General features: G+C 33.3%; 2 protein-coding genes and 1 long non-coding RNA gene across 6 annotated transcripts in view; 2 read left to right on the top strand and 1 right to left on the bottom strand.

Moving 5' to 3' along the window:
- The window catches only part of LOC111515069 (uncharacterized), a 178,971-nt gene that overhangs the window by 140,635 nt on the left and 16,676 nt on the right, over nt 1-21,660 (top strand). The window contains exon 1 of one of the 2 annotated variants that reach the window (XM_023171309.2): nt 21,510-21,636. The exons of the other annotated variant lie outside the window; for it this stretch is intronic. The gene's annotated coding sequence lies outside the window, so the exon portion shown is untranslated. Of the gene's footprint in view, nt 1-21,509; nt 21,637-21,660 lie in introns of those variants that run through there. 2 annotated transcript variants of the gene reach the window in all.
- Nucleotides 1,582-7,185, bottom strand: RpL35A (Ribosomal protein L35A). Of its 2 annotated transcripts, none has more exons than XM_023171306.2 (3): nt 7,033-7,185; nt 6,427-6,842; nt 1,582-1,647 (listed from the first exon to the last, which is right to left on the bottom strand). In XM_023171306.2, exons 2-3 carry the CDS (start codon nt 6,838-6,840, stop codon nt 1,624-1,626), a joined length of 438 nt encoding a protein of 145 aa, XP_023027074.1. In that variant the 5' UTR covers nt 6,841-6,842; nt 7,033-7,185; the 3' UTR covers nt 1,582-1,623. The 2 variants fall into 2 exon arrangements, with proteins under 2 accessions (XP_023027074.1, XP_023027075.1); XM_023171307.2 differs by having other exon boundaries at nt 7,005-7,126.
- LOC141482821 (uncharacterized) lies at nt 8,623-11,446 on the top strand. 2 transcript variants are annotated; one of them, XR_012465741.1, is made up of 3 exons: nt 8,623-8,828; nt 8,883-10,347; nt 10,403-11,446. It is a non-coding gene; the product is annotated as an uncharacterized lncRNA (long non-coding RNA). The 2 variants fall into 2 exon arrangements; XR_012465740.1 differs by having other exon boundaries at nt 8,633-8,828; nt 9,863-10,347.

Here is a 21,660-nt window from a genome sequence, read left to right on the forward strand (position 1 = left end):
ATAACGACGTTGTAATGTTTCATTTACAATGAATAAATTGATTGATTGATGTAAATGAATGCCATTTTATTACTTTCTCAAGAGTTGGTAGGAAATTCGATACATCATATAACTTAAATGATCAGCACTTAGAATACACTTCCTCCATAAAAGATTTGGGGGTCATTTTTGACGAACAACTCAAATTTGTAAACCATATTAACCAAGCGAGTGTGAAATCATCCAAAACACTGGGTCTTATTTTACGTCATTGTTCACGATTTTCCATTGAAGCATTAAAAAGGATATATTTAGCTATAGTGGTGTCTAAGTTAGAATATGCATGTATCATTTGGTCTCCATTTTACAATGTGCACTGTGTGTCTCTAGAAAGAGTGCAAAACAAATTTTTGAGATTTTGTTCTTTCAAGTTGGGTCTTCAAATACAGTACCATGACTATTCGAGTATTTTACAAGAAATGGGGCTGAAACTATTGCAAACCAGAAGAATTCATGCAGATCTATGCCAGGCATTCAAGCTGCTCAATGGACTAATAACTTGTCTTGAATCTGTCAACATTCATGTTCCGAACAGGAATCTTAGACACAGCCATTTATTTCATATACCCTTCCAACATACAAATTATGACAAACATACACCTTTGGAAAGCACCCTAAAGTTAGTAGATGACAAAAACATCAGTATTTTTGGTGTCTCTTATGGTCGTTTTAAACAATCATTGAATAATTTAAGTTGGTAATTGTTTACATAAGGTAGTAACAAGTTTAATTTTGATTCTATATCCTGAAGTATTTTATAATATTACATAGTTGTTTGCTGCAGAAACATTCCGTAGCGTTTTAGTTTATATTTTACATTGTTATATTGTGCTTTTTTTCTGTAAAATGTTTACACTGTAAAGGAGTTTATCCCGTATAAATAAATAATTAAATTTACATTGAAGTTAATCATTTATGTTACAAATGGACAGTTCATATCACCGTTTATAACTTTATGAAGGAGTCCTAGATCAATTTCAGCTCGGCGGTGCTCCAAAGTAGATAAATTCAGAAGAAGCAGAATGTCGTGAGTACACATAGTCGGACCTCAGATATCCGAGCTTAAACGTACATGATCTCAGAAATTTGTTTTGTATTTTCTCAATCATAGATATATTTGTCTGATATATAGGACTCCATATCACGCAATTATTTCCCAAGACCGAGCGTACCAAAGAACAGTACAATATTTTAAAGGTATCTATAGAAAATTTATCTGTGGATCGTTGAACAAATCCCAATGAATTGAGTGAGATATAATGTGATCAATATGACCTTTAAAGGTTACTTTGCTTGTATTTTATTTCATTATAATTTCAGTATTTTTGCTTAGTATAATTGTTATTTTTCAGCTGAATTTTTTAAATTATTCACAGATTTTTTCAGGGATTCCAAATCAATTTATATCATATTAGACAATGGAAGTCCGAACTAATGAAATGCACAACGAAACGTTGTCAACCACCTTCAAACAAACATTAAGATACTTTATCTCAGGTTTTTCATTTTTTAACAGGTGTAAAAAGAATAAAAATTACTAGAAACATTTAGAATGCATATGTTTTATTCATTTTATACATACAGTTATATTTTGGATGGGTACAGCATCTGCAACAAAAGAAATGAAAATTACAAGGTGATTTTTAAAAATCCTGAACAAACACTAAGAACAAATGAATGATCAGTAAAAGTGAACATCATTTTGAAAAATTCAGGTTTCAAATGTCTAAACATCATGTGCTAAGCAAATCATATTGTATTTTCAAGATAAAGAAAATAATAGATAATTGAATTGTACCATTCAAAAGGGAACAATTTGGGGAACAGCTAATTTAGCAATAATAAATCCTCTCAAGAGACTGCAAAATAAAATAATAAAATGTATATTCAAATTACCATATCTTGAACCTACGTCAAATTTATATATATACCACGTTATCTTTTAGATATTCAGTCAATTTTTCAATTGAAAATTTGTTGTTTCATTCATTCTGTTAGAAAAAATCACAAACATTCGAATTTGGAATTCAATCAAATAAATACCATCCATGACTATAATACAAGACAAGCAAAAAAAACACTAGTTGAATCATATCGCTCAAAATTTGGGGAGAAATCAATATTTCATTTAGGAGTTAAAATATATAAGCTTCCAGAGAAACTAAAACTGAATCATAAAACAAAATTCGAATCGGAATTGAAAAAGTTTCTGCTTTCAAATATGCAAAAATGCATATTCGAATATCTTTGATAGTCCATATGGTACTGTTACTGGACGATAATTTTCCATTAAGTTCGGGTTGTTTTTCTTGAAAATGGGAGTTACTTTTCCGATTTTCATTTCTTGCGGAAAGACACCTTTTACAAATGACAGATTAATCAGATATGTTAATGGTTTTATTATCGTTGGAAGAATTCTTTTCCAAATGTACATGGGAATATCATCTGCTCCAGAGGATTTCTTATTTTTTAATTTATTCCCTAATAAGGATAATAGTTCAGTTTCAGTAAATAGTTTCAAGAACATTGTGAACACATTAAAAAAGTTTTCCTTGAAATTTGTATGTGGAGCTTTATCAACTGATATTTGATTGACCAAACTGAAGGGGGCCTCTATAAAAAATTTGTCGAGTTCAGATGCTACAGTATGTTGATATTCTACCATAGAATCATCAACTTTGAGAGAAATATTCTTTCTTTTGCAGTTTTTATTTGTGAGATTAGACACAACATTCCATGAGGCACGCATTGTGTTTGGAGAATTGAATATGACACCTTTCATTAAACTGTAATGTGTTCTTTTAGCTTTCCTATAAATAGGTGCAAGAGGGAAAAGCAGCCTTCAAGGCAAAAAGATTTTTCAGAGCTTGACTTGAATGTTTTACTTCGGTATCAACCCATTTTTTTCTCAACAACTTTATAATAAAAACGTTTTTCAGGAAAATGTCTGGAGAAGTTATGTTTTATAATCTCAAAAAAAGAATTGAAGGCTTCATTTATCTCTGAAATGTTATAAATGTACTCCCAATTTTCAGACAACAAGTTCTCAAAGTTATTAATATTATATTCACTGAAACTTCTTTTGAATTCACTTTTTGGGGAAAAGGAGGTATGTTCATTGAATTCATCTAACTCTAAGAATACTGTTCTGCAAAAATTTAAGAAAATTTGGTCAAGTATAGTAAGACAGATTGCAGATTAAGTAAAGGTAAGAACTTTCTTTATATTTCTCATAGAACATTATCGGGATGTTCTAGAAATCAACAAAACACCACTATTCACTATAAAAAAGCTACTGTGGTAACGAAACAAGTCCTGATATATTTTTGAAAATAACGTGTGTGAAGATCAAATCGTAAGGCGTAGTTCATGAAATTAGAAACAGTCTGTTTGATCAACAAACATAAACTGATATTCAGCAGCTATTCAAATAATTATGCCCTTCATCAAGCTAGTGACCTAAGTACTTACAGTACATACTCTAGTCAAATACTCCTTATATTATAATGGTCTCAAGATGTTTAATCATTCACTTGGCCATATTAAAATTTTAGAGAATAACTGTAAATTTCAGAAATCAGTAATAGAATTATTTTGTGGTACACCCCATTATAGTTTAGAAGATTTCTGCAAGGAAACATTTCTAATTTACTTTATCATCTTATTTTTAAAATATTTACAAAGTATGATATACTGCATTTTTAATATTTTAACTTTTCTGGTGTTGTTTCTTAATGTGTAATAATACCTCTCTTCAGAATCAGTACATATTGTAGGCGTTTCAATAAAATTGTTTAATGCAAGTCTATATTTGTGCTACTCTGTATTAAAGTTATGTTAATGTGATTTGTACCCTATGTGTACGTCTGTGTGTATATATGTATACAGTGCTAGTCAAAAGTCCCCTCCCCCCCTCGTATCTTTGGAACGGGTATATTTATAATAATGAAATTTGGAGGGTGGAAATAAACGGATGTAGGCTTCTTAACTGGTTGTAACAGGTGACGCAATAGTCATAAATGACATCACAAGGCCACTGTGACCAAAAACTTTAAATGGGACCCTATGGCAAGTGACAGCTCGTTTGAAAGGTATTGAAAATACCTATTCAGTCATACCAATTTTGTTTGGGTTTCGGCTGATTTTGATTGATAAATTGAAGAAATACGAAAATTATTGTTTTGCATTTAAATAATAAAGATTTTAAAGTACGCCTCTGGTTCATTGTCAAAAAGGTTGACGTGTTTGAATTATCTACTTGTCAAAAGTGTTTATACCTTGAAAATTTACCTAAGCTATTGTTTAACGAGACGTTTAAGTGTTTACATAGGCAAAATGGTACGTACTGTAGCCGACAAAGTAGCAGCTATCTTAATAATTGGTGAATGTAGAAACAATTTCCATGCAGCGGAACGACTGTTTAATGAGAGGTACCCCGATCGCCCTATATCGAGGGTTTATTTGAGGGAGCTTCTTCGGAAGTTTGAAGCATCAGGTAGTGTTCAAGATGCCAAACGATCTGGTCGACCCACAATTAGTGATGACAAAAAAATTGACATACTTGGAGAAATGGTAGTGAACCCTACTTCTTCCACAGCCCAAGTTGCGTCTATCTGTGAAGTCAGTCAAAGGACAGTACATAGGGTGTTGGCTAAAAACAAATTTCATCCATACAAATTAAAAATGGTGCACCAACTTTCAGATGATGACCCCGACCGAAGACTAGAATTCTGTGAAACTATGTCCGATAAAATGAACCAACAACCAGGCTACATACAGACAATTTGTTTTAGTGACGAAAGTACTTTCTTTCTCAATGGAAATGTTAACACTCAAAATGTGAGGTATTGGAGTGACACAAATCCTCACATCTTTCGTGAAAAACATACTCAATTTCCAGAAAAAGTAAATGTTTGGGCAGGTATTTTGGGAAACCACATAGTTGGGCCTCTTTTTCTCAATGCTAACTTAACCGGTGAATTGTATCTGGAGATGTTACAAACTGATATTGAGGCGTTAATTCTTGAAATTCTAGAAGATAATCCAGATGAATTCGACAACTTGGAAATAACGTTTCAACAAGATGGTGCTCCTGCACACTATTACGGTGCAGTAAGACGTTACCTAGATGAAGAATATCGTGGTAGATGGATTGGACGACGAGGTTCGATCGAATGGCCAGCTCGGTCACCGGACCTTACACCATTAGATTTTTTTCTATGGGGGTACTTGAAATCTGAGGTTTACGCTACAGCACCTGACAGTATTGCCATTCTGAAACAACGAATTGTTGAAGAATGTAGGGCAATTTCCGCTGACACACTGGGACGAGTACGACAAGAGTTTAGCAATAGGATGCATTACTGCCAGGAAGTAGATGGAGCACATTTTGAACACTTATTATAAGAACTGGTTCTTAAATCTTCATTAATTAAATGCGAAACTATAATTTTCGTATTTCTTCAATTTATCAATCAAAATCAGCCGAAACCCAAACAAAGTTGGTATGACTGAATAGGTATTTTCAATACCTTTCAAACGAGCTGTCACTTGCCATAGGGTCCCATTTAAAATTTTTGGTCACAGTGGCCTTGTGACGTCATTTATGACTATTGCGTCACCTGTTATGACCAGTTAAGAAGCCTACATCCGTTTATTTCCACACTCCAAATTTCATTATTATAAGTGTACCCGTTCAAAAGATACGAGGGGGGGAGGGGACTTTTGACTAGCACTGTATAAAGTATGATGTCTGAAAAAAATTTACAACTTTGTCAATGTCAAATTTACAATAACTTTGTCGTTTTTTTACGCAATAAAGTTTATTCATTATTATTATTAAAAGCCCAAATAAATATTTATTCATCAATAAAAAGAAGAAAGAAACAAAAACGACAGAATGTATACATTTGCAATAAAATATTATAAGAGAGCTGAAGCTTTTATCAGAAAAAAGAAATATACATTATTGTCTATTTTTCAACACAGCAATATCAATTTCCATTTCAGTGATAATAGATACAATGAATCTAAACGGAAAACAGGTTATAACGTTTAATAAATTTGAAAATCATTAGGTTAGGTTATCCCTCGCTTCCAATGTCGTGTGTTGTGAAATGGGCCAATCAGCGATCATTTGTGTATTAGATGCATACATGGTACAATTAAAGTAAGTTAAAAGTTGGCCAACTTATAGTCACAATTTGTTGCTTGATAATTGTTATTTTTTCTACATAAATGTCTCCATTTGAGACGACTTCAACTCAGAATTGATAAAGTCACTTGCTAATCCACTGTGCCTAAATTCACCATAAGATGGTAAAAATCAATAGGTGTATTAATTAACCATGAAATGATAATTCAATAAACAAGTAATAATCTACTTACTATTCGAATACGGTGTCCCATTGCCTTGGCAGGTAAATTTCTGTTGAATTTGGCTCTCACTGCTCCCCTTGTACCATGGGGCCTAGTAATTTTTCCCCAGATGGCTCGTACCTTGGATTTTACAGACTTGGGACGTCCAGGAACACACGTCTTGTTTTTAGCTTTATAAACATATACACATTTCTTGCCAACGTAGAACCAGCTCTCATCTTTTGATTCAGTTCCTTCCACATTCAAAAGAGCAGTATTCTCGTGTTGATTACGAAGTCCTCGTTTGTAACCAGTAAATATTGCTTTGGCGTATAACCTACCATGTCTTTTGATTGGCCTTCTTTTAATTGAAACTTTTTGGTCTGACGTTTCTTTATCGACTTTCTGGTCGACTTTTTTCTTCTTGCCTACAGAGTCTGCCATATCTGAAAATCAATGTCAAATGAAAAAAGTGGATAGTGTGTGTATATATATCCTGTTTCATCCAAAAAATGACTGGAATATGTCAGTAAAATTTGGCAAAATTGAGATAATGAAGGTGAACATAATATATTTCTGAATTTATTTTCGAAATGGAAGAAAACTACCTTATTTTAGTTTGATATTTTTACTCACCAAACAAATTCTACTCCGTACCTTATACTATAGTAATACAAAAAGAGTAATAAATGGAAAGAGACAACAAATTTTAAAATTACCGCAAGGTTGCCAGAGTACAAGCCGCTTTCTTAGTGACATCCCGGACGTAACCCGAACAATGTCAGTGTACACTGCACTGAATGATTGATTGACATATAGCGAATTTTTTTCAACAGAAAATTTCTGATGAAACCATTATATCAATTGGGAGACTCATCGTTGAGGAGTAAGAAATGAGAATTAACCCATTAACCCATGAATTGGAGATATGGAGTGTCTCGCGAAGGTTACAACTTGGCTCTCGTGTTCGGAAGGGGAATTTTCGACAGCAGTGTTATTCATTAAGACTCATTGTCAGTTTCGAAATATTTCCGCAATTATTGTAGCAGTTGTGCGAGGAAGGGCCACACAATTTTTTTTTCTGTGTCCGACTATTTATAATTTTTTAATATTTAACATTCAAAGGATGAACGATACTCATTCGATTATTGCGAATCGTATGTTTCTTGCGAATCGTAAATAAATAAATAACTATCGCATTGAGCTTTCAAACATGAGCGGTGCATCTTCATGAAAATAGTTCATCTTATGTCAGGTGTCTGTTTTTAATGGTGACAAATCGTAACTGAAAAATGTATTGTATTTCGGGTCATCACCCAAAGACGATTATGGACACTAACAATCGAAACATCGTGAAGTAACTTGGCTTGAAATATTTCAATTTTTGATTTTCATTTCCTGTTGATGTCTCAAATGAATTTTGCATTCTCAGCTCGGTTATACGATCAAATGAATATTTGCAGTAGCGGAAAAGATATCAATTTATAAAGGAATAACAACATGTATATCAAAGAATATTAAGAGAAACTTTATATTTACTGATTCTGAAAGTGTACTGGATAGAATTCAGACAACAGATAATAGGGTAAATAGTTGATTATATTGCGCTCAATATAAGAGAGTTAATAAATAGGGCAGTCATAACAACATTACTTTCAAATTTGCTGGGATACCTGGACATAATAATATTGTAGGCAACAAACAAGCGGATATGTTGGCGAAAATCGGTACTTCTTCAAATGTTCCACTGGATATGAAAATAGATGAAAATAATTTCATTCCTTACCTGGAACAAATAATACTGAATTAAAAAATATAGTACTGAAAAGTTCCTTCGAAGGATAAAAGACATATCACAAGTCTTATACGCATGAAAACAGGTCACAATTCCGCATAGGGCTAAACGATACACAAAACGATACACACAAACTCCTGATCCCAAATTTATTATTTTCAATCCTATTATCATATAACCTTTGTATGTATTCTTTGTCCGGTGAATACCTACCAGCAAGTGAAGGTTTAAGGCAGATACTCAAGCCAAAAGTTTCAATTACGCAACGTAGGTTCAATTCACGTGGACTCAGTGTCTATCAACAACATACAGACGTAGTTTGTAATAAGCAAGACAGACACACACGTCCCCGGATGAAATTGCATAACATCCGTTATGCAAGAGGAGGAGACTGGCTACTGCGCCGAAAGGCAGCAAAAACCATAAAAAAAATAAGAAGAAGAATTTAGTTTATCAGTGAAGCTACGCTTAAGCTTCACTTGGAAAAGATAAGAGATCACAATCATAATTCGTCGTTCTATTGTAGTACCTCTTACCCATCGAACGAACTTGCAGTGACACAGCCAAGTCCAGTAATATAGTTAAGTCAAGCGACCCGATCAACCCCGTCGATTCTCAGCAGTTGAAATCAGGTTGTGTAAGTACACACCAATATACTATTCATATTGAATTGAAATGGATATATTTTTAGGAGAGATTAATTTTTGGTAATAAAAGTTTTTGAATTTCTACAAACTGCATTTTGTATAATTCAGTGTTCATATAAAAGAATTTGTTTTGAAAGTATTTTTTCTTACCTATGTGAAGTTGGCTGCCAGACCCAGCTGCTAAATTTTCCGAACTCTGCCGAACGACCAGTGGCGTGTATCCTTACTATTAGCGGAATGAATATTGTCATATAGGAATATATAAAAAGTCGTAATTGATATTTGTTGCAGAAAATCGACTTATCTTATACAGTAATTGAAATATAAAATTGCTTCATTATGCATAAAATTATCTAATAACTTTGTTATTATAGTGACCCAATCTCTAACCCTTCCTTGAAAATAATTCCTTGCTTACGACGCGTTTGGGTCATCACTGCGAAAAAGAAATTTTCAAAAAAAAATTTTTTGATTCCTTTCGCATAATACTGCTCAGACGATATATAGAAAATTTATTTTTCGCAGTGTATGACCCGAACGCGTCGTAAGCAAGGAATTATTTTTATGGAAGGGTTTAATTGGGTCACTATAATAACAAAGTATTTACACAATTTCATGCATAATGAAGCAATTTTATATTTTAATTACTGTATAAGTCGATTTTCTGCAACAAATATCAATTATGACTTTTTATATATTCCTATACGACAATATTTATTCCGCTAATAGTGAGGATACACGCCACTGGTCGTTCGACAGAGTTCGGAAAATTTAGCAGCTGGGTCTCGCAGCCAACTTCACATAGGTTTTTTCTTTCCTGTAATTCAATATTCATAAAATAGTTATTTTCAAGAGGGCAGTTTGTTTTTGAAAGTTAGTTCTTTGTATAGTTACTTTTTTTGAAATTGCTCTCTTTGAAAGATTCCCACATTATTTTGTATCATGGTGGAGGAATAGAAAGCCAAAAACTTTCTTTGAGAACTATTCATATTATATTGCCTAATATTTTTTCACATGTTTTCAGTACCATGTCTATGTTGAGAAATGCGTTGTTAGCCCTATCAATCTCTGTTAACCAGTCATAAATGTATGAACTGGAGAGTAGGAATGTGATTGTCCATCCAGAAGAAGAAATAAGGTAAAACATTAAAAAGAGGAAAAGGACAACTAAATTAATGTGGGAGAGGTGGAAGTCATCGCCAGACCTTCTACATCAGTCCAACAGGTATTTGTCAAGACTCAAATGCAACAAGATGTTACTCGATCACCTCCACCTATCAAGTGGTCAACCCTGAACACGATAAGGTTAGTCCAGTACCTACACCGTCACCCCCGCAGACCGAACATGAAGAGACTATTATCGAGAACAAATCATTAGTAGAGTTGATTTTGTATGCGAAATCTGTGAGAAGGAAATTTTCCAAGGTGCGTCAACTCAAGGATGAATCCAAATCCGAGTATAGAGCAAAAATTGCTGAACTGCAAGAGCAAATCTATCCTTGAATTGAGGTCTGCTTGAATGTTTCAACATTAATAGTGAATACTGATATATATGCCTTTTCAGAAAGAGTGGGATTCAAAACCAAAAGTGTGTGGCTATCCAATCAAAATTAGTCAAACTATAGTGGGTAATAATTGCCAAGGTTATTGGCCTGAGGGTTATATTGATCCAAATACCGGTCTGCAAGTTTCAAGTCCAATCACAGTTCCAAATACGACAAAGATTCAACTCCTGAAGTATGCCTCCATCATCAGTGCTGCAAAAGTTTCATCGGAGTCGTGAGTAACAATAAGGGAATTTCTAGAAATATTTGTGTAAACTGTTACCAGTTAAACGTTGTCTATGTTGTGATAACTACAAAGTTGATTGTTGGAACAATTTATGTAGTATTTGTAGAAGTGGTTGGATATGTGAAAATGTTGGTGATTTCCATTTCTATGAGAACATTCACTTCCGGCATTGTTGGTGTTCGAGAATGAAAATCAGATGAAATGACAAGAAATCCATGGTAACTTTACTCGGACATACATTCCATTGGTTATGGTACCACCGATCACAACATACACCGATATTTAAATATTTGCATCAATACAGTGAGTTTCAAAAAGTTTGTACCATATCGGAAACTTTTTTATTATGCTTTTGTCAAAAAAAGATTAAACTACCCTTGTTTTCGACATTATCAAAAATGTTGATTTATAAAAATTGTTTAAATTTGAACACAATATTCAGATTTGAAATCACACCCACCTAGGTAACAAAACAATATAAATCATTTTTTTATGGTTCTAGCTTCATAAAGAGTGTTAGTATCTCATATAGGAACTTGAATCAATTTAAAAGTGAACTATATGAATTTCTTGTTGATCAGGCATTTTATTCCTTGGAAGAATATTCTTCAATATGATAATTTTAATGTGAATCTTATATATTTAATGAATGAATTCTTTTTAATCTTTGTTTTATTATATAATTACTTTAATATTAAGATTTTAAACTAGTATGTAAGTCCATATTTGTCTAGTCTGATAAGCATTTTATGTGTTCAACTGCAAAGATCTGTAGATTGCTTTAATGATGAATAAAGATACTACTTCTACTACTATACACCTTAGGCGCCTCCCTCATATTACTATAATATTATTTCAATGCGAAATTCAGTCCAATTTATTATTCGAACTATTATATCGATGTTTGTTGAAAACGGTTTAAATTTTTACTAGTTTTTTTGTGCAAAATTGATATTTCACCCTGTATACAGTGTGTCCAAGATAAGGATCCTAAGCATGGGAATCTCAGTACCTGTTGGAGATACAGCTTAGGTTAAATTAGGAAAAAGTTGTGTTCTTTAAAGCTTATTTACATGCCGTTTAGAAACTTGAAGAATTTTCATGGCCTGCTGAGATATTTGGGAAAAACGAGAATTTGACAATATCAATTTTATTTTTTTCTGACTTTATTTGAAAAGATATCAAAAAACGAATAACACTTTTTATTGGCACTTTTAAGGTACTACACGATGGTATTTTTAGATTTTATATCCGACGTTTCGTTTTCAAGAAACCATCATCAACTTTATTTTTTTATATGACCCGAAACAAAAGTACACCCTGTATCTGATTCCATTTTTTATTACGAATTCAACGATGTATCACATGCCATTGTTTTCTTTTTAGTTTAAAGGAAAATTACATTTTTTCTATTTTAAAAAAAATCTTTAAGTAGGCGTTGCAAACAAATGCTTTGACGTAAATACCTGTCACCGAGCCTGTCAAATATTATTTAATTACACGATAAAATAGTAATTGTCGTTGTTGTTAGCCTGTTTGTCGAGTTGTTGTTTTTAGAGTTATTGTTACTGTTGTCGTTATTATTGTTTATTGTTGAATAGATAATATTGTGTTATTATCGTCGAATATGCCGGGTGAGCATTATAGCCATGAAGAAAAGTTTGACATGCTAACGTGCTCATTTTGTGCCACAAATATACTGTAAATACAGCAGCAATGTATCTTAATACATATCCAGAAAGAAAGCAGCCATGTAAGTTCATTTTCTTAGAGCTGGCTCGAAATTTAAAAGAATATGGTTCATTTAAAAAGCCTGTTTTATCCCGAAAAAAGGAATCTTCAGAAGAAGCCCAAAATAATGTTTTACAAGCAGTTGTTGAGAACCCTGAAATATCAAATAGGCAAATCGAAAATAATGTAGGAGTAGCCAAATCCACAGCTCAATTTATTTTGCGTAAAAATAGATATCACCCCTATAAATTTAGGATTTGCCAAGGACTTAAACCAGGGGATTTCAAACGGCGCCGAAATTTTTGCGAATGGTATACACGCGCGTGTGAAGAAGATTATAATTTCCCTTCAAAAATAATATGGTCCGACGAAAGTATGGTCACTAATAATGGTATCTTCAACCGCCGCAATACGCATTACTGGGCTCAGCAAAATCCGCGTGTTAAGAAAATATCAAGACATCAAGAACGTTTTGGGTTTAATATGTGGTGTGCAATTTTAGGAACTAAAATACTAGGTCCGTTTTTTTACTATAATTCTTTGACCGCCGAACGATACCATCATTTATTGCAAAACTATGTATAAGACTGTTTAGATAATTTACCTCTGGCACAGGTCAATAACTGTTGGTTTCAACAAGACGGTGCTCCTGCACATAATTCTAGACAAGTTCGAGAGTATCTTTCGCAGCGATTTCCTGGAAGGTGGATTGGAACCTTTAGTGAAGTGTCTTGGCCAGCGCGATCCCCTGACTTAACTCCTCTGGACTTCTTCATATGGGGTTTTGTTAAAAACCGAGTTTACCAACATTCTTTTGAAACTGAACAGCAGTTACGAGAATGTGTAACTGTCGCATTTAACAGTATTACACCAGAGATGTTACGTGATGTTTTAAGTTCTACAGTTAGAAGATCATACTTATGTTTGGAAAATAACGGAAACCTGTTTGAACACCTCCTTTTTATTAAATAAAAAATGCGTTAATTTCTTTGTTGTTTTCATTACTTTAAAAAAATCATTATTAACCTCCTTAAAAATACATTTCAAAAATAGAAAAAATGCAATTTTCCCTTAAACTAAAAAGAAAACAATGATATGTGTTACATCGTTGAATTCGTTATAAAAAATGGAATCAGATACAGGGTGTACTTTTTTTCGGGCTATTTAAAAAAATAAAGTTGATGATGGTTTTTTGAAAACGAAAACGTCTATATATCTAATAAGTCAACCTACATAGAGAAAATTAAAATAAAATTGTGATAAAAAAAAAACTTATAAATCTGTACCACGTAGAGTATATGTAAGAGTGCTCTGAAATATGTGAAAAAAATCAGTATTGGTCCCATTGGCATTCGATAGAATTCTGGACAAAGGAGAATGTTTTCCATAATTACACCTATGAAAGTTGAGATTGAAAGTTTGGTTATTACGTGTCCTTCTCGGGGGAACATGCAGATTGACTTGACTTGATTTCATTGTTCAACAATTTATGTAGGAATGTTATGTCTGCATGTGCCTGTCTTGTTCTGAGTTGGAGCAATCCAATAGTAGAACAAATGACTTCTAGCTGGCATGTTCATTTTGTAGGCAACATATCTAAGAAATTTATTCTGAACTTTATCAATATCATAACTGTGGTTGAAGTAAGTTGGAGACCAGATGCAAGTGCAATACTCAATCACTGATCTAACCAATGCAATGTATAGTATTTTGATAGAAAAAATGTTGGTAAAATCTTTAGTTGATCTGCATATGAATCCTAACATTATCATCGTTTTGTTAGATATGTGTTCATACTGTAAATGAAAGTCCATTTAGTCATCCAACATAACACCCAGATCTTGTATATATTGTACACGTTCCAACACCAATCAGAAAAAGATTTAAGGTCCATTTGAATTTTCACACAATCCTGCAATGAATCTATTGCTCTAAAAATTTTTAGATTGTCTGCGAACATCAGTATTTCACAGTGAGTAATTTTTTCTTTGATATCATTTACAAAGATATTGAAGACAAAAGGTCCCAAGTGACTCCCTTTAGGTACTCCTGAGGTAACAGATATCTTGTGAGAGATAAATCCTTTAATTTTCACAAACTGTAATCCATCACAAAGATAACTTGAGAACCAATCCAACAAGCTCCTAAAGAAGCCAATTGCCTTTAATTTTTCACAAAGAACTTCATTGGTTCACGATGTCAAATGCTTTTGAGAAATCGGTATAAATTACGTCCACTTATTTATTAAACAAAACATATGGTTGCATTTCCATCAAATCCATCTGCCACAAGTCCAAAAATTTTGCATTGCTCGTATTACTCCTCTATGATTTCTTCAAGATGATAAGGTTAAGAATTCAGTTCTACACTGTCCAGGTGCAGGGATAACGACTTGACTGTCCAATTTCAACAACTCGCTTAGTAAAAGTATCAACCAACTCGGTTATACGCCAATTAACTTTTCCAAATTACTCAATTAATATAATCATAATAATATTTATTTACTTCCCTCGTTATAAAATATACAAATTTCATTTACAAACTAGTACACAGTAACAAAGAAGACGTCCATAGGGAGTAAAACATAATAAATACAATACAAATTTAAAAACATTCACGGTCTAACATACATTTGAAATGGCAGAACGTTTTAATAAAAGCTACCCGGCGTTCTGACAATAACCTCTACATACGTCTCACAAAGTAGCAAAGATGCCTTTGAGGAGGTGTCTTGAGTTTGACTTCGAATGACCTTGACCTACGTCATACGATGCAGGCAAGGTTACTTTGAGGTGGTGTTTTGGGTTTAACCTTGAATGACAACGTACACAAGGTGACTTTGAGGAAGCATTTCAAATTTAACCTTGAACAAGTTTGACCTTGAACTGCTGTGAAGAATAGAAAACTTGTCACTCAATAGGTAGTAACTTTGCGATTTAAATGGTAAATGCCCCATAATATTGCTTTATTCATTGCCAACAGTATTTGTGAAACAACACCCAAACATTTGCTGTATACTTCTGATCAGTTGTACAAATACAAAATCAAAAATACAAACTCCGTGCACTTAGAGGCAGAATATACAATTTACATAGATAATATAATACAATATATAATAGTCAAAACCTAAAATAATCTGCTATTCATGCAACAGCATCGTTATTAAAATCAGCCTTAAATGTTGGACATGTACATACTATATAAAAGTCAAAAATCTGTTATTTATGTAACAGCATCGTTATTAAAATCTTCCTAAATGTTACACATGTACAGGGTAATACGTTATCATCCATGTGTTCTTTGAGAGAATAATAGGATTTATCCAGGAGCAACTCTTTGATTTGATATTTATACTGTTTCAGAGCCAGACTTTTTATTGTACTTGGAAGTTTATTGTACAATTTAATGGCCATAAGCCTGGGACATGATTCAGATACAACTAATGTGTGTGTTGTTGGCACCTCCAACTGTAGGGAATTTCTAGTATTATAATTCTTATTACTATTACTATTAAGATGAATAATTCATTGAAAAATATTTAGTTGTACCTTGGAATAAATAAACTGAAACTTATAATATCACTGAAACTAAGGCAATGATCATTACAACAAAGTATAAACAAAATAAAATTGGGAGAAACACAGTCAAAATTAAAATTAACGAAACTGATGTAGAAATAGTGAGTAAAATTAAGTATCTAGAGTTCATTGTAGATAATACAATTTCATTGAATGATCATGCTGACTATATAATAAGCAAAATATCAAAGAAACTGTTTTTTTCTTCTAGAGTGGCATCTGTATTATCAATGTATGCCAAAATAACACGTGCTATAATTGCATAATAAAACCTTATTACGATTTTTGCGGGACTCTCTTATATCTCTTGAATCAAAACAAATTAAATCAATTACAAAATCGTGGAATGCGAATAATATTACTCTGCAATAGAATCACACCTATACTAAAACCAGTAATGATTGAGAGTAGAAGTCCAGTTGACAGCAAATCGGGGGCGTGCTTATTAATTTTTGAGTGGGTTAAGAATGAAAGAAAAATTCTTAGTACAATTAGTTAAAATAGTCATACACATTTTTTATTTATTTCATTAAAACTTTGCACTATTGGGTTGTAGCAATTGATAAGTGAACTCTTTATAACTATTCTCAAGCTTTCGACTAACTTAAACTCATCGTCAGGGGTACTAGAAAATACAAATTACAAATTTTTGATAATAGAATATAATGTAAATGTACAAATTTTCGTCTAATCTTTAACCCCAGATTCGTCACTGTTGCTACCGCTATCATCAAAGTGAATTATGATTGGTTCAATATTGTGTTCAATACGGTTGTCTACGTCCCACATTTTTTGCTCCTCTTTTAAAACATGCTGCATGCATTTTTTCCAGTCTTCTGCAGAAACAGTTCGAATAGCTTTTTGTAGGTGATGTTGCATGTCCACTGATTTAAATGTTCTGTTTTCTCGTGCCACATATCCTTTTACTTGCGCCCAGATTGATTCTATTGGGTTTAATTCGCAGTGGCATGGTGGTAACCTTAAAACTGTAATTCCACGACTCAACGCCATTTCATCCACTGCGAATTTTTTATATTTGTCTGTGTGTAATTTTGTTAGCTGAAGTAGTTCTGCCTTTAAACTATCTTTGTTATATTGGATGTTCTTATTAAATAACCATTCTTGAATTGCTGCTTTTTTCCATGATTGTTTCGGTAATGGTTCTAAATGTCGACTATGGTATGGGGCATTGTCCATGACGATGACAGACCCAGGTTCCACAAGTTTAATGATGCCTTCAAACCATTTTTCAAACACCTCCGCATTCATCTCTTCATGATAGTCGCCTGTTTTCTTAGATTTAAATATTATTTCACCATTTGGTAAAAATCCACTGTCGCTTCCTATATGCGTAACTATCAGACGACTACCTTTTCCAGATGGCTGTTTCAACCCAACTGACAAACCTTCAATAAAGGCATGTCGTGCACTTGTTATATTACCATCCTGCCATACTTTTTTGACCGTATGTCGTTGGTTAACCCATCTCTCGTCCATGAAGTACAATTTTTTTTTGAGCTTCCGAAATTCGTCAATTTTTCTTTGATAGTTTCTTCTCCATGCTATTATTTCTTGACGTTCAATGAGAATGCTTTTCCTGTCAACTTTTCCGTACGTAAATTTCATTTCGTGTACAAGTTTCCTAAAAGTTTCTTTACCCATTTTTGGGACCAATTCATGATCGCTAAGTGCCTCCAGAACTGTTTGTAGTGTGGGCAGCTCATTTCTGAAAAAAAACTGTGAATAGTTCTGCGTATACTGGTTTTGGCTTCTTCATCAACTGTAATTTTTTTTCGTCCGCTACTAGTTTTTGGCGTTTGTACGTCCCCATGAATTTCTGCTTCTCTTAGTATTTTGTAAATCGATGATTTTGGTACACCGGTATAATCAGAGCACATATCAACTAATTTATCTTTTGTAATTGTGGAACTTAATGATGTAGAAATGCCCGATTGGTTATTCGGAGGTACACACGTAGAATTACAGCACATATACACAAAGTCATCTTTTGGTGGCTGATGATCTCTTTCAAGACAGTGAAATACTCGCAGTACAATTTGTTTTTCTCTTACTGACCGAGACTCCGACCGTTTTACCTTTTTCGACGTGGAAGGCCCGACCATGTCTCCCATTTTTTGAGTAGTTTGAGAACGGTGTAGAAATATAATGATGTAACGCTTAAACACTTATTAGCACTATTATTTTCACCAATTGTTATCACAACACGTCGATTGCTGACTAACTTAACTGTAAAACGTACAATTCACGCTGTATATTTCACAAACCAATGATACGCTCATGGCTGCAAGTACATTAGTGAGGACTGCAACGATGAGATGGAAGTTACGGTAAAGTGACAAAGACAGAAATATCGTTGCGTACAGCGTTGCCACTAGTTGTAATAAATATCTAACACTATACAGAAAATAATGAATTTTAACTGATCAGTAATCAGGAAATGTATAAGTATTACTCATTACAAGCTCATAATAATACCTTTTAATCGTACTAGTATTGTGTATTATCTATAATTTGCCACAACCTACAACTCTATTGCTTACTATATTTTGATTCTGCTATAAACTGGTAACGTAAAATTTAGATATGACAACGCGCTTTACTCTCAATCATTATTGGTTTTACTATATACATAATATGCTCTGTATTTTGAGGTGGCTTAATGTCTCAACGATTGTATTATTTATATTTAAAATAATAAATAAATTGCAACCAACATACTTAGTAAACCTTTTAATCACAAATAGTGAAGTACATCATCATGATACTAGATCGAACACCAATTTTCACATCCCAAGGACAAATTCACGTAGCAGTATGAACTCGTTATTTTTCAAAGGTCTGGACAGTTTCAATAAACTACCAAATAACAAAAAAAACTCTTCTCTCTGTTTATTCAAGAGGGACTTGGTAACATTCATAAGGAAAAACTGAATTAAAGTTAATTTATATTTAAAATATAATAATAACTAAGACTTTGTTTTGAATAAATATATATGTAAATATGTAAACGTGTATCCTATATAGAATATGTGCGATATAGTTTTTTTCTTTTTTGTGATTTTGTGTTATTTGGTTATAATACACTAATTTATTTTGATTTTTATGTATTATATTTGGATAAAGTACATTAATTATGTTTATATTAGGCTTGCCTATCTGGAAATAAAGTTCTTCTTCTTCTTGATTAAAATTATGCAAACCAATATGGATTGTCGGATGTTAAAAGTGGATGTACTCTGTGAACATACAGTCATGCTACTATAAAATATTTTCACAACAATACAGTAAACTAGATATAAAAAAAGTTTTCTCTAATTTATTCTATATTAATTGGTTATAAATACAAAACAGGACAGAGTTGTCAGATGATAAAAACATTAAAATAATATATAAATATATATATATTACAATACGACATATTTTGTACTGCTGTCACAGCTATTCAAAATTTTGTTCAAAAAATTTCCTCAAATCATAAAATGGTCTTGTTATTAAAAATTTGTTTACACCTCTTCTGAATTTCGGAGTGCTATGAATATTTTTGATTTGCTTCGGTAGATGGTTGAACATTTTCGTACTATTGCAAACAATTGAATTTTGGCATTGGGTGGTTCTGTGGATTAATAAAGGTATATATTGGCCATTTGCCCTAGTATTATGTGCAGTTGTCAGATTTTAATAAATGTAGTTTATGCTTATAAACTAAACTAGTTGATTCTAACACGAAGATTGATGTTAACGTAAGTATCCTTTGAGATATAAATGAGGGTTTACATGAAGTTTGGTGATTAACATGGCATATGTATGTCAGTGTTTTTTTTGTAGCTTAAAGATCATTGAGAACAACGCTTGTGAGCAGGCTCCCAAAAATGCTATCCCATATCTGATGTGAGATTCCAGGAGAGCAAAGTAGGCTTTTCTAGCAATAAGATAACCGATTTAATTTCGAATAACTCTGATACCATAACACCCAGATGACAATGTCTTTGCCATTGCCATAATATGCTCATCAAACTTTAAATTATGGTCCAATACAATACCTAAGAATCTATAATTGTCAGATTTCTTGAGAATATCAATATTTAGTTGTATTTTGTCGATGTCCTATTTAAATGATAACACTTCAGTTTTCTTAGAGTTGAAGACCATTTGATTGGCATCGCACCACCTTTTTATTTCAGTTTGATCTAAAGAGATCAGTTGGCTGAGAGTATTCTTATCTTTAGTGTACCATTCTATGGTTGCATCATCTGCAAATGAAGTGAAACTACCACTAATATTCAAGTTAGTGAGATCATTTACATATAACAGAAATAATATGGGACCCAAGACAGAGTCTTGTGGAACTCCGCTGGTTAAACTTTTTCTCAGATACTGTACCCGAAGCTTTCACATTGTTCCCGGTCTTGCAAGCAAGATGTCATCCATTTATGGGATATGCCTCTGATGCTATAGTACTCAAGCTTTTGCAGCAGTATTCCATGATTCACACAGTCGCGCATAGGTTCCTAGGCAGGTTATCTCTGTCCTGGGTCTACGACTGAAAACACCAGAACCGGAAGGTGTTTCTGATCCATTTGTGCACTATAACAACTATCTGCTCATAATATTTCCTTCTCCCGGAGGATCCAGCCCTCTACTCGGGAACAGTTCTTTATAAGGCAGTTCGTAGTTGACAGTTGGAGCCATATAGTCAGAGGTCATTTCCAGAATGCTGTGACTTCCAGTGTCGACCAACAGTCTATTGCACTCTGCATTAAAGTGATTTGTGCAATTGGCAATGTGCACAAGTCTATATGCAGTCCATCTAGCCTCTCTCTCCAGAAAAATGTGGATAGGAGGTAGCTGACATGGCCGCTGACGGTGTGGTACTGTTGGCACCACTGATGGCCAGACAAGCATGTCTCTGTAAGCCAAAGAGCTTCGCTTGGTCCGTTTTCTGTAAAGCCTTCGGCCACCAGGCAATTGCACCATAAGTGATCATTGGTCTGACAATCATCACATAAATCCAATGGATTTGTTTGAGACCTAAACCCCAAGTTTTACCACAAATCTTTCGACACGTCCATAGGGACACCCTGGCTTTGTGTAAAACTTTTTCCAAGTGAGCGTTCCAGGTGAGTTTTTTATTGTTATTATTATTATGTCACACCATTGGCCTTTTCATGAAAAAATACTGAAAATGATTCCTTTTTACAAAGTATTGTGCGACTCTACATAACAGTGCGGGTTTTTCCTTTTTATTAATGGTTTTGGAAATTGAAAAGTAACATCGATTTGAATATAGGATAAAAAAATAACGTTCGTCTGAGTTCTACAAAGTTTTTCATTTGTTACGACCGGTTTCGATTTGCTGAACTATTTTCAAGCTGAAGTTTTTTTCTTGAAAGTATTTTACTCAAAAGTAGTTTAAGCCTTTGAAGCCTAGAAGTGCCACCGTGGAACCACAAATCAAATTATTTTTTTGAAGTGGCCCAGTAAGCGCTGGCTGGAACCACATGATTGAAACAGTAATATACTACCTACCGCCATCTCTTTACCAGAAGCACAAGGTGAAAAGAAATTCTAATTGTTTGGAGATATAAAGTCATGAAGTGCAGGAAAACGTCAAGTATTCATGTTTGTGTGCACATTCTTATAAAATCATCTAAATAAACGGCATTTTCGATAAAGGCAGGTAAGATCCTAGTAAATATATAAC

This window comes from Leptinotarsa decemlineata, unplaced genomic scaffold (genome assembly GCF_025532065.1).
Source record: "Leptinotarsa decemlineata unplaced genomic scaffold, Ldec_3_MD MMD2_tig00001973_RagTag_RagTag, whole genome shotgun sequence".
Lineage (NCBI taxonomy): Eukaryota > Metazoa > Arthropoda > Insecta > Coleoptera > Chrysomelidae > Leptinotarsa > Leptinotarsa decemlineata.

What these genes read in the sequence shown, in the direction of transcription:
- RpL35A (XM_023171306.2), bottom strand. Translation starts at nt 6,840, where the DNA reads ATGGCAGACTCTGTAGGCAAGAAGAAAAAAGTCGACCAGAAAGTCGAT. An exon ending in TGGGACACCGTATTCGAATA is followed by an intron (nt 1,648 to 6,426) that starts GTAAGTAGATTA and finishes CTTTTGTTGCAG; the next exon opens with ATGCTGTACCCATCCAAAAT.